General features: G+C 47.4%; 1 protein-coding gene across 1 annotated transcript; it reads left to right on the forward strand.

Annotated features, from left to right (window-relative positions):
• Positions 1 to 5,554: 5,554 nt before the first annotated feature.
• Positions 5,555 to 10,732, forward strand: LOC148041405 (uncharacterized). Its single transcript, XM_087687229.1, has 3 exons — positions 5,555 to 5,677; positions 5,750 to 5,952; positions 10,504 to 10,732. The coding sequence occupies exons 1-3, from the start codon at positions 5,555 to 5,557 to the stop codon at positions 10,730 to 10,732; spliced, it is 555 nt and encodes a 184-aa protein (XP_087543355.1).
• Positions 10,733 to 12,075: the final 1,343 nt, after the last annotated feature.

Here is a 12,075-nt window from a genome sequence, read left to right on the forward strand (position 1 = left end):
TGTAGTTTCGGTGCTTTGTCCCTGGCCCATTTCCTTGTTGATGAAGTACTGCATCCATGCCACAAAATTTGAAACATCGGCACTGGTCGGGATGCTCGGGGTGATGGTGGTTTCTTTGGTGGGAGGCACCATGAGGGGAGGAATCGGGTGAATTGGGGCTTTCCCCTTGCCCTCGATGACAGCGGGCGGCATGATTTTCGGTGCCTGTGTGCTAGAACCCGGCTCTCCTTCTCTTTGCGGGCTCAGATTCCCCAATTCATCTGCCCTGCTTTATTGTTCGATAGACGGACATGTAGCCTCAGCCAGGTCATCTTCCTCCTTTCTTCTTAGCTCCTCGTCTTCCTCCGTGGCCTTTCTTTGCCTTTCCGCTTCTGTTTTTCGGCGTTCTTCCTTCTTTTTGTCTTTTTCTTCCTTTTCCTTCTTTTTTCTCTCCTCAGCCTCCTGTTTTGACACCTTCTTTTCCTTTTATAGCCCCTCATTTTCCTTTTCTTCTTCCTGTTTCTTCTTATTCTCCCTCTCCTTGGCCTCCTTAAGGGATCCTTTTTTGAACCCTTTCCAAGTCCTCTTTCTCCTTCTTGCGGCATTCGTAATCCTTTTTCTTCCTTGGGGCTGTTTTCTTCTTGGGTTTCTTGGTCGTTCTTTTGCTTTTTTGTTCTTCCCCTTCTTTCTTGGTCTCAGTCCTATCACTGGACCTCTCCTGGTACTAATGAGGGGGTGACCTGTCAAGCATTTCCCCTTCCCCCTCTTCTGCATCTTGCATCTCTTTCATGGCCTCCTGGATGAGCGGTGTTAAGATGCTTCCATAGGCAATGAATGAGGCCTTGGAGGAGGCTTTCTTTCTTTCTATGGCCTTAGATGTTGGAGACTCTCCTCTTGCGGGCATGCTTCCTAAAGCTAGTGCTTTAGCCGCCTGGTCGATGGTTTTGCGCACATAGTCATTCCAATCGACTTCATGCAGAGTATGACACTACAAGGGACTGGGGCAATAGCGACGCCGATTAGCGACGGCGTTTATCGGCGTCGCTATATGCGTCGCATTTGCGACGCAAATAGCGACGCCGCAGGGAAAAAAAGCGCGGCCGAAACCAAAGCGCCGTTTTCATTTTGTTTTCTTCGCCTTTTGAGAGCGAGAGCGAGGGAGAGAGCCAAGGCTTTGTGAGAGAAGAGGAGGAAGAGACTTGCTGCCGTCGCCGCCGCCGCCGCCACCGCCACCGCCACCGCCACCGTCGTTGTTCGCGAAGGAGAGGAGGAGCCCTCGTTGCAAAGAGAAGCCGCCCACGCTCGCCATATCTCATTGGTGAGTCTCCCTCTCTCTTTCTTTTACTTGTTGAAGGTTTAAATCGTTCTCTTTTGTTTATTTAGGAGAGGAAAAGAAAGAGAAGGAGAGGGAGAGGGAGAGAGAGGGAGAGAGAGGGAGAGAAAGAGAGGGAGAGGGAGAGAAAGAGAGTGAGAGTGCATTCTCTCTCTCTCTCTCCCTTTTGCTTGTTTAATGTTTAAATTACTTTCTTCTTTGCTTGTTTAGGAGAGGAAACGAGAGAGTAAGAGAGAAAGAGAGGGAGAGGGAGAGGGAAAGGGAAAGAAAGAGAAAGAAAGAGAAAGAGAAATAGAGGGAGAGGGAGAGGGAGGGGGAGGAAATAGGAGAGGGAGAGAAAGAGAAAGAGAGGGAGAAGGAGGGAGAGTGCATTCTCTCTCTCCCTCCCTCTCCCTTTTGCTTGTTTAATGTTTGAATCACTTTATTTTTTGCTTGTTTAGGAGAGGAAATGAGAGAGAAAGAGAGTGAGAGGGAGAGGAAGGGGAAGGAAATGAGAGAGGGATAGAAAGAGAAAGAGAGGGAGAGTGCATTGTATCTCTCCCTCTCCCTTTTGCTTGGAGGATGTTTAAATCACTTTATTTTTTGCTTGTTTAGGAAATGAGAGAGAAAGAGAGATAGAGAGGGAGAGGGAGAAAAAGAGAAAGAGAGGGAGATGGAGAGGGAGAGGGAGAGGGAGAGGGAGGGGGAGGGGAAGGAAATGAGAGAGGGAGAGAAAGAGGGAGGGGGAGGGAGAGGGAGCGAGGGAGCGAGGGAGAGGGAGAGGGAGAAAGAGGGAGAAAGAGGGAGGGAGAGGGAGAGGGAGGAGGAGGGAGGAAATGAGAGAGGGAGAGAAAGAGAACGAGAGGGTGAGGGAGAGGGTGAGAGAAAGAGAGGAAGAGAGGGAGAGGGAGAGGGAGAGGGAAGGGAATGAAATTTAAGATAATATACGTATCGATAATGGTATGCAATGTGCTTTGCATACGGCCACGTACTTCATCAAAATTAACCCAAAATTATTGTTATAGAAGTGGAGATCCCTTAAATTGAGTATAGGATAATTTCTCCCAGGTCTTATGACTATGAGTAGAATTGATTGAAATAAATTTTATTACTATAGTTGTAAAATTTCATAGATGGCGCGCATTAATTTTAAAATGGATTACTTATACTCAAAGCCGAGATATAACAAAAAATTATCTACCGGGACAAACAAATCGTTGAGCATGATACAAGGCCGAGATATAACATCGGAAAATCTCTCGACTACTATATACAATGCAAGGTTTATGGTCAACTTGCAAGTTGACGTACATCTCCAAAAAGCTATCCATTTAAGCCTCGTTTGCTGTAATGTAGATAAGATGGCAAACGAAGAAGGTCCTATTGTTCAAGACCGCGAGTCGTATCTTAATCAGCGTGTCCCATGTCCTTGCTCTCAATGCAAGTTGGCAATTAGACGAAAACGCCGATTGTCTATAGAAAACGTACGACGATTTGGCGAGTTTCAACCTGAGATTATTGATCAGGCGATTGCAGATTTTCAGCAAACGGTATTTTCAAGTTAGCATTTTTCATGCATTGTACTCTCAAGCTAATTGAAAACCATACACAATAAGATTGGGTCTTGTTGGCAAATTTTGTGTCCAGGGGGTGATGTCTTGACCCAAGGGGGAGTGCACCCTTTGCGGCCAATTAGAAGAGTTCATGGACGTGCGATGGATGGATGGCAGGAGCCAATAGACCACTCGCAAGGCCCATCTATATCGTCAATGCCAGAGGAGACAGACAACCTTCCTGACTTGCCTACAATCTTGGAGCCTGAGATGGAGGCAATGATCGATGTATTGATTCCCATGGATGTTGAGACATCTGACCCGCTTAGAGAGGAAGCATCCATACCATTATATGATGGGTGCCGAGTATCTCGGTTGAAGACATTGCTTGCACTCTTAAGTGTGCAAGCAAAATACGGTTGGAGCGATACGAGTGTGACTGAGTTATTCAGGTACCTTGCATACAGACTTCATTGTTTTTTTTAAAAACAGTATTATTGTAAATATGGATGGATTTTTCAAGGTGTTTTATGATTTTTTCAGGTTATTGAAATATCATATATTGCCACCTGCAAACACCATGCCTGAGTCTCGTGATGATGCACGACATGTTTTACGGAAGCTTGACATGGACTACAATAACATCCATGCATGTATCAACGACTGCATATTGTTTCGAGATGAATACGAGACTATGGAGACATGTCCAAAGTGTGGTGCTCACAGGTATCGACAGGACTTGCAAGGGCAGACCATCCCTCAAAAAGTCCTCAGACACTTTCCGCTCATCCCCCGCATAAACCACATGTTTCGCACGTCTGCCATGGCAAGCTTGACAACGTGGCATGTGCAGAATAGGTCTACGGATGGAGTGCAACGAATATCAGCAGATTCGCGCGCATGGAGCCACATTGACTCTACCTTCCCAGGCTTTGCGCGAGAGCCAAGGAATCTTCGGCTCGGTCTCGCCATGGATGGTGTGAACCCATTCGGTCTGCGCTCGACTTCTTACAGTGTGTGGCCTATAGTGCTTGTCAACTACAACATTCCTCCATGGCTTTCTACGAAGAAAGGACATCTCATCCTTAGCTTGCTCGTCCCGGGCCGCTACAAAGTAAAAAATATGGACGTGTATCTTCGTCCATTAGTCGATGAGCTTAAGATTTTGTGGGAGGAGCGGGTCACGGTGCAAGATATGAGCAGGCGCGATGGTCGGCGGTCAGCCAACATTCGAGCCATTCTCATGTGGACGATGCATGACTTTCCGGGATTGGGAGAGTGCTCAGGTGAGCAGACCTTTGTTCACGCCGGTAATATCTATATTTTATTTCATTCAATCAAGTATTCACTAGGTCATGGATCGCCTTGCAGGTCTCGTTACCTCAGGTTATCATGTATGTCCATTGTGTGGGCCACAGTTAGACTCCCGAAGGTCACGAACCATGAAGAAGATGGTATATCAAGGACACGCCACTTTCTTGCCGGAGGATCATGAACTCAGGGAAGGTTTTCTTGGACGACCTCTAGCACGTATGAACGCTGCAAGCTGGTACGAGCTGAAAATGGTAAACCCGGAATCACATCCAAATGGAATGCGACGGTTCTCAGTTTTCTACGAGTTGCCATATTGGACCCACTTACAGGTCAACCACTTGTTGGATCCCATGCATATTTTCAAAAATGTGGGCAGCTTGCTATGGGACCACATCACAGGAAAGAGAGACACTATAGGGTCACGAATGGATTTAAAGGAGGTAGGTAAGATGGAGGCGCTTTGGCCGCAGTCGAGTGCTGAAGGGGGAGTGCAGCTTCCTCGCGCTCCCTGGGTTTTGTCTACCAAAGAAGAGCGCATTGTGAAGCAAGTAATCAAGTCTATCCGCACTCCGACGGGTATGATGCGTTCTCTCAGGTCCGCATTTTCTAAAGATGACCAAATGTCTGGGCTAAAATCCCATGATTGGCATAAGATATGTCAGGTTTGTGAACAGAATGGATTTTAATTAGCGTGGACATTTTGAAATTTGAAAGGTGACCATTATTCTTAATGCTTTCTCATTTGTGGCAGTTTGTCCTACCGATCGCGATCGCGGGATGCCTAACTCCAGAAATTCGCGGGGCCATTTACAAGCTGTCGACTTTGGTGCAATGGATCTCACAGAAAGAGATTAAGACGTCCTCTATTGAATCCACAAGGCGGGGAGCAGTTGAGACGGTCTGTCTCTTTGAGAAATACCTGCCCACTAGCATGCTCACGATACAAGTTCACCTTCTTGTGCATCTTGTGGACGAAGTGGAGATTGCCGGACCTGTCCATACGCGATGGATGTTCTTCCTGGAGCGCTTCATGAAAACCCTGAAAGGCTTTGTGCGACAACGAGCTCGTCCGGAAGGTAGCATGGCGGAGGGTTGGTTGGTGTCACAAGCATTAGTGCATATCTCACAATGGCTACCAACGGTGGAACCAGACAATGAAATGCTATGGATGCTCAAGGACGATGACAGGCTGACTGGAGATGTGGTGGTTGGAAATGGGGTAGAAAAAAGAATGGATGCCTCAATGGAAGAGAAGGTGAATCGCTTTTGTATGTTGCACCATGCGTCCATGGAGACGTGGCTCGCCAAGTACCAGATTGCAAGGCAAGATCGAGAGGAAGCGCGAGCTGAATTCCGACGCAGTACGCGTCACCGACCGATTCGATATCCCGAAGGCATGGAGGAGATGCCGCGGTTTATGTCAACACGATGGTTGCATGGAGCCTTGATCGCAGCATCCAGCGAAGGGGCAGAGGTCTCAATGGAGGAGTGGGAGTTCTCGAGGGGATGTAGTCCAAAGGTAATGAGGGGTTTAGAATGTGTCATATCTGAATTTGTTTGCTACATCTAATTTGAGTGTTTCAATGTGCAGTACAAAATATATAGTGCAGCGTGGTCGCGCGGACGGCATTTTCGGGTGGAGCGTATTGACAAAATGCGCTCCACAATGGACTGTGGTGTCATGGCAAGGTTTGAGCAAGAGAGCTGGCGACGAGCAACGGATCCGAACACGGTTGTGGATGAGATGGAGTATTTTGGGAATTTGCAAAGTATTATTACGGTGGATTACCGTAGGTTCTCCATGATAATATTCGATGTGCAGTGGTTCAAAGTGGTACTTGGAGGAGCTGGCGCAACGGTTCGACGAGGTCCATCTGGATTTCTCGAAATAGATTCCGAAAAAAAATGGATGGATTTGCGCGACACCTTTGTATTGCCGGCACATTGTGAACAGGTAATCTTCTAGTCATTTGCTTGCTAATTATAATACGACATGCTTTATGTCACAATGGTTTGAAGACGGTTTATAAGTGTTTGTGAACAGGTAATCTTCTATCCAAATCCTCGACAACCTCGATGGTGGTATGTTATACCTTCAACTCCTCGAGGTGCGAGAGTATACGATCAAAGCGATGTTCCAGGCATAGATGAAGAATATATGCAAATAGAGGGATCGAAATTACAAGGGGTGGAGGCCACCGCAAGCTTGGAGCCCGCATCGGCTAACAATGATGGAAATACAGAAGTCGTAGAATTTTTTGAGAACGAGGCAGACTCGTTCTTTTGTGGTGACATGTCTATCGACCTTCCAGTGTATGTAGAGTTATGTCAGGAGATTAACATGGGACCATAGAATACTTCATTCTTGGAGAATTGTATTACTCAATTCGTTGTTTAGATCTTCCATAAAGGTAGATAAGATATGCATTTTAAGATGGATTTTTCAAAAATGATTTATATTAATGCGCTTTGTATAGTTTCAATTGATTATTCTAACATTATTTTTTATCTCTGCAGGTATCGATATTTTCAGGATGAGTCGAGGGATGAGCGATGAGGAGTTTGAGGAGATGATGGCACGTATGTCTCCAGATCAGCTCGCGAGATTCAGAGAGATAGCAGATCAGGAGCTGTCTCGTTCTTCGTCAGGGCGCTCTGCTAGATCAGCTTCAGTGCGATCAGATGCTTCAGCTTCGAGCAGACGATCTCGACGCTCGCGACTTGGGCCAGAGGGAGGGACTGCGACTGCAGGAGGATCAGGGGGGTGCTGCTGTGGAGACACGGACGCGGTGTCTCCGTCTCGTCGTTCAGCTAGAGCTCGGTCACCTCTAGGATTTGCCACACCTGTGGGGACGTCCACTCCAGTTACTCTGGCTTTTGCGCAGCCGTCGGCAGATGTCACGCCTTTTGGTGGCACTCCTTTTGGTGGCACCCCCTCTGGTGGCACTCCTTTTGGTGGCACCCCTTTCAGTGGCACTCCGGGAGAGGGTACCCCCGTCGGTACACCGGATGTTCAGGGGTCTCCTGGATATGCCCAGGAGCGTGGACGGAGATGGGAGAGGGCCCATACGAGGCAGACTCCTAGGGATTATGGATACCTAGTGGATGGCAGGTCAGGAGCTATCATCATGAATGATGAGGGGAGGAGGGTGATGGCTCGCATGAGGGAGTTGTGCCAACAAGTTTTTCGGCACAACGTCCTGGATCATTGGAGGAACATACCGGAGGGGAGCAAGGAGTACATAGTAGCATCCTTGCACGAGGAGTTCCCGGTGCCAGCCGCAGTGGATAGATTCTCTACGGGCTGGATGATGGATTGCATGCGTGCATACATGTCACATAGACGATCCGACGCACGCAAGGCAATCAAGAGTGGGGCTCCAAAGCCCGAGTGGTTAGATGCAGAGGACTGGCGCCGGCTGAGGGAGGAGGCTACAAATTCGCCAGGACGTTGGAGTCAGCAGCGGGAGGCGGCGAGGGCACGAATCGAGGCCGGATCGGTACATCATCTTGGGAGTGGCGGCCACAGGACATATTTGGAGGACTTTGTAAGTTTCTCTTTTGTTTTGCTTATTTGTTTTTTTGAGATATTATTTGTACTGACAATCATGTTTCTAACAGTTAGCATTTTGTTTTCTTTGCAGCACTCCATTACAAATTGTGATCCGCAAGGCCTTGAGACTCAATATGCAGAGAGGCACGGTCTCAGATCATTGATCGACCAATTGTACAGACGCGGCGGCCCAGTAAGTCTCTCATCTTTCATGTCCGTAGTTACCATGAGATATTTGAATGCATTATTGTATGGTGGATTGATATGTTGTTTCTTTTTCTGCAGAATCCGTTTGATGCTCCTTTGCAGAGGGACGAGCTTTCGGGGGACGACGATTTGTAGCTCGCCCTCGGATCCTTAGCGCTCACATACCTTTAGTTTTTAGTCGCCCGATCTATGTAGACATTTTCTATGTATTAGTGATATTGTTTTATGATTGTACCAATCGCATTTTATGCGATATCATGTATTTATTTCATCTATCAGTTTTATGATTTCAGTATAGATTCTTTTTGTTTGCAAACGCTTTGTATGCAGCAGTGCAGAAACTATTTTGTATGGCTCTCATACAGCACACAGTGCTATATGTGGCAGGGCAGCTTGCTGCCCTACCACAAAATTTTTTTTTTCTCTGTTACCGTCGCTATTTGCGTCGCAAATTTACTGCAGGCGTCGCTATCGTCGTTGCTATAAGCGTCGCAAACTCTCTGTAACCGTCGCTATATGCGTCGCTATATGCGTCGCTATTTGTGTCGCTATATGCGACGCAAATAGCGACGCATATAGCGACGCAAATAGCGACGATTCCATGGCGTCGTCAATAACGACACTTTTTGCGACGACGGGGGAAAATTTTGTTGTTTGTATTTTCGTCGCTTTAAACGTCGCTATAAGGTCTATATCTTGTAGTGTGAGCCGCCATCACAGTATTCACAAGCCAAGTACATCATTGTGGCTATGCACTACCTCCCGAAATGGGCAGAGGCAAGAGCGACACGAAAAAATGACTCTAGGACGACTACCAAGTTCTTATAAGAGCATGTGATCTCGCAATTCGGCTGCCCCATCGAACTAGTCAGTGTGACCAAGGCACGCACTTCATCAACTAAGGGATAGCACATCTCCTGTCTACCTTTCTCATCATCCATCGCAAATCCTCGCCATACTACCCTCAGGCAAACGGTCAAGCAGAATCCACGAATAAGATTCTTATCAATGTCCTGACCAAGGTGGTCTCAGCCTCACGTAGCAACTGGGACAACAAGCTGATGGCAGCTTTGTGGGCTTACCGCATAGCTTATAAAACGGTTGTCAGTCAAACTCCCTTCAGGCTAACCTATGGAACTGAAGCGGTTCTACCATTAGAATTCTTCGTTCCTAGCCTGAGAATAGCACTTCAAGAATGATGGGAAGGGAAGGAGGCATGGACGCAACACCTGGTCGAACTCAAGTGCCTCTCAGAGACTCGCCTTCTAGCCACCCATGCGCTTATATGTGAGAAGGCCTAATGTAAGAGTTGGTTCGACAAGCATGTCAAGCAGCGTGACTTTGAACATGGTGACTTGGTGCTCGTCTACTCAGTTAAGGGACATAAGTAGAAAATGAAATTTAAAGATTTTGGACCTTTCAAAGTTCATGCGATCAGTCACACAGGCAATGTCGAGCTCGAGACCTTAGATGGTGAGGGGCATAGGCTTCTTCAATGGCAGTCATGTCAAGAAGTACTACCCCCCCACCCATCCTTTGTACGAGCCCCCGATTTTAGAACCACCTATCAAGATACGAGTGGCCACAATCACTGAGATTGATGATGAGGATGAGGAAGCCGTAGAGCCGGCATACCTTCATATCATGGTCACTACAAAACAAACATGCGCTTTCAACGCTTTGATCGATGAGGGAGTAGACTTCAATGTCTTAACTCATGATCATTGGACTCAACTTGGCAGACCACTGCTTCAACCCACTAATGCAAAATTAAGCCCATATGGGGCCCATTCCTATGCACTTCTCGACAAGTGCAGAGCCATCGTTTCTATCGAGTCTGAGACTGTCCCAATGATCTTTTACGTATTGCCAAATGCTAAAAACGTAGGCACGGAGTCGCTGCTAGGGTGAACTTTCAAAAAGCAAACTCACTGCAATGTTGATTATGAGTCGTAGCGCATCCACCTCGCAATAGGCAACGTTCTCATTGTCACAGCTTTCAGCAAGGGCTGTGCGACCTCATCACTGTCCGCAATGCCACCGGTAGACATATCCGTAACCAAGTCCAAGGAGGGGGGTAGTACACGACTGCCACCTCCCAGACTTCATGAATCAAAGCCCACAATAGTAAAACCTAAGGCCCAACAACCTAGATTTCAATGGCAGCCTAAGCAGCCGCAACCACTGCCTAGGAATCGACGCTTCTATCCTCATAAAACCAAAAACTCTAAACCTAGGAGGCCAAGACGCAATCACAGCAAGCGCCACATGATCAAGCAAAGATGGGTCCCTAAAACCCTCTTGTATGTGTAAGGCTACTACGTGGGCAACACCTGGCTGTGGATCCCTAAGGCCTACATGGCCAAAGACACTACTCATACGCCACCCTTAAGCTTCATCAATCCAAGTCCCATAAACCCTCCAAACCATTCGCCGCAGTGCTCTCCAAAATCACAACCATCCAACTCATCCACGGCTAAACCCAAGAAAGTCACACAAGCCTATCGGTCCAAACAACAAACTCAGTCACATGAGTCATTACCCGACCAAGTCAACCTGACTCTCCAAATCCACCTTGAATGCAGCAGTCCGTCCGTCGTGGCTACTCCTAATCCACCCATAATCCAAGCAGCCCAACCGCAGACTCAAGAATACTCCCAACCGCAAGTCTCCATTGCCAAAGGCTCTAGTTCTAGCAAATCTCGACCACCCGCCGTCGGCCTTACGCCCTCCTATGAACGCAAATCCTTTTTAGCACTGGCCGTCAACCTCAGTGAGGACATCGAGGATGACGTGATGGAATGCATTAAATGACTAGACACCACCTTTATGTCGCTAGCACTAAGCTACGACCGCTTGGACTTAGGACTATTGGAGGAACCCTTTGCAACTGAAGTTCAAAAAATGCCATGCTCCCGGGAGACCTTTGAATTCGCATTTGCAAAAGCTTCTCGCTCCGCTCCTGAATTGCTCAACAGTGAGATCTCCAAGGAACAAGCCATCAAATAGCGCCTCATCACGTCATACGATCAGTGAACCACTTCTGCTATCACTGATCAAGAAATCATAGTGTTATCAAAGCTCGATGATACTAACTCCCCATTCTTGAGGAATTGGTACACTCTTAGGCTGCAATGGGAAGTTGAAGGGTGCCGCATAATGACCAATGCTGAGCAGCATCGCACTATCAAAACAGCAGAATACGACCCCACATATGTCACACCAACCTTGTATAGAGTGTTAACCACTCTTCGGGGCCGACCCATGGAAGAACACATCAAAGGACACCCCTACCTCAACCGCTTGTTGACTGAGGAAAAGTTACACGTTGCTAGCCGTGTCAACTCTGGTGACTTCCTAACAGATGTTCAATAGGAAGGGGACAAAATGCCAAGCAAGTGTTGGTTCGCTTAACCCTCGTCTTGGTGGAAAAGGCGCTGGGACTAGAACCGAAAATGGAAAAGAAGCAGAAGACAGATGTGTATGCCATGCTGGGGATGAGAAAGGAGGACGTGCTGACAAACGACGGCATCATCATCCAAGATATCTCCGATGTAGAAACCAGATTACTAGCAAAACTGATACACATGCTCTTTTCCAGCTAGCGCTACAATGCATTGATGCACCGAATCAGTGTGTCGGTACTGGAGATGGGTCCTATGAAGTCAATTCTCCATTTTTCGAAGGGTTGTCATGCCATAACTGGGGTCAAATCCATCTAATCCTTGCAAATCGGAGCTTTTGTCCGTTGGCACTCATCACAATGCTTGACGAATCGCGTTGCATCTTGGAAAAGCGTGGGCCACAACAGTTGAGATTGCAACACCTTTCGTGCTGTCGTATCTCCGCTAAAGTGCCCTCTAATAATACCGCTATGTGCCTCTGAGAGCACATCATGCATCTCATGCTCACATACGCATCTGCGTAGCAATTCATCTTGCCCCAGCCTATAGAGCTGGCACGCAATCAGCTGATAGGGCTAGATCTTAAGGATTAATTGCCAAAGGTCGATCAGGCAATCCGTGTTCAAGCACTTGGACTATGTTATCCGCTCAATATGGCGTTAGATCAACCTTGAATAAATCTGTCTCGCTAGACAGGTTAAATAGATGGGTGTCGGGTAATTCGTCAACAATGCCTTGTCCAGTGGCTTCTCC

The sequence above is a fragment of the Lygodium microphyllum genome, chromosome 1, assembly GCF_053477565.2.
Source record: "Lygodium microphyllum isolate KBCC chromosome 1, Lygodium_microphyllum_v1.1.10, whole genome shotgun sequence".
NCBI lineage: Eukaryota > Viridiplantae > Streptophyta > Polypodiopsida > Schizaeales > Lygodiaceae > Lygodium > Lygodium microphyllum.

Coding starts and splice junctions, on each gene's coding strand:
- LOC148041405 (XM_087687229.1), top strand. CDS start 5,555: ATGGAGGAGATGCCGCGGTTTATGTCAACACGATGGTTGCATGGAGCC. Junction 5,678..5,749: donor CGAGGGGATGTAGTCCAAAG/GTAATGAGGGGT, acceptor TTCAATGTGCAG/TACAAAATATATAGTGCAGC. Junction 5,953..10,503: donor ATTACGGTGGATTACCGTAG/GTTCTCCATGAT, acceptor CCTTGAATGCAG/CAGTCCGTCCGTCGTGGCTA.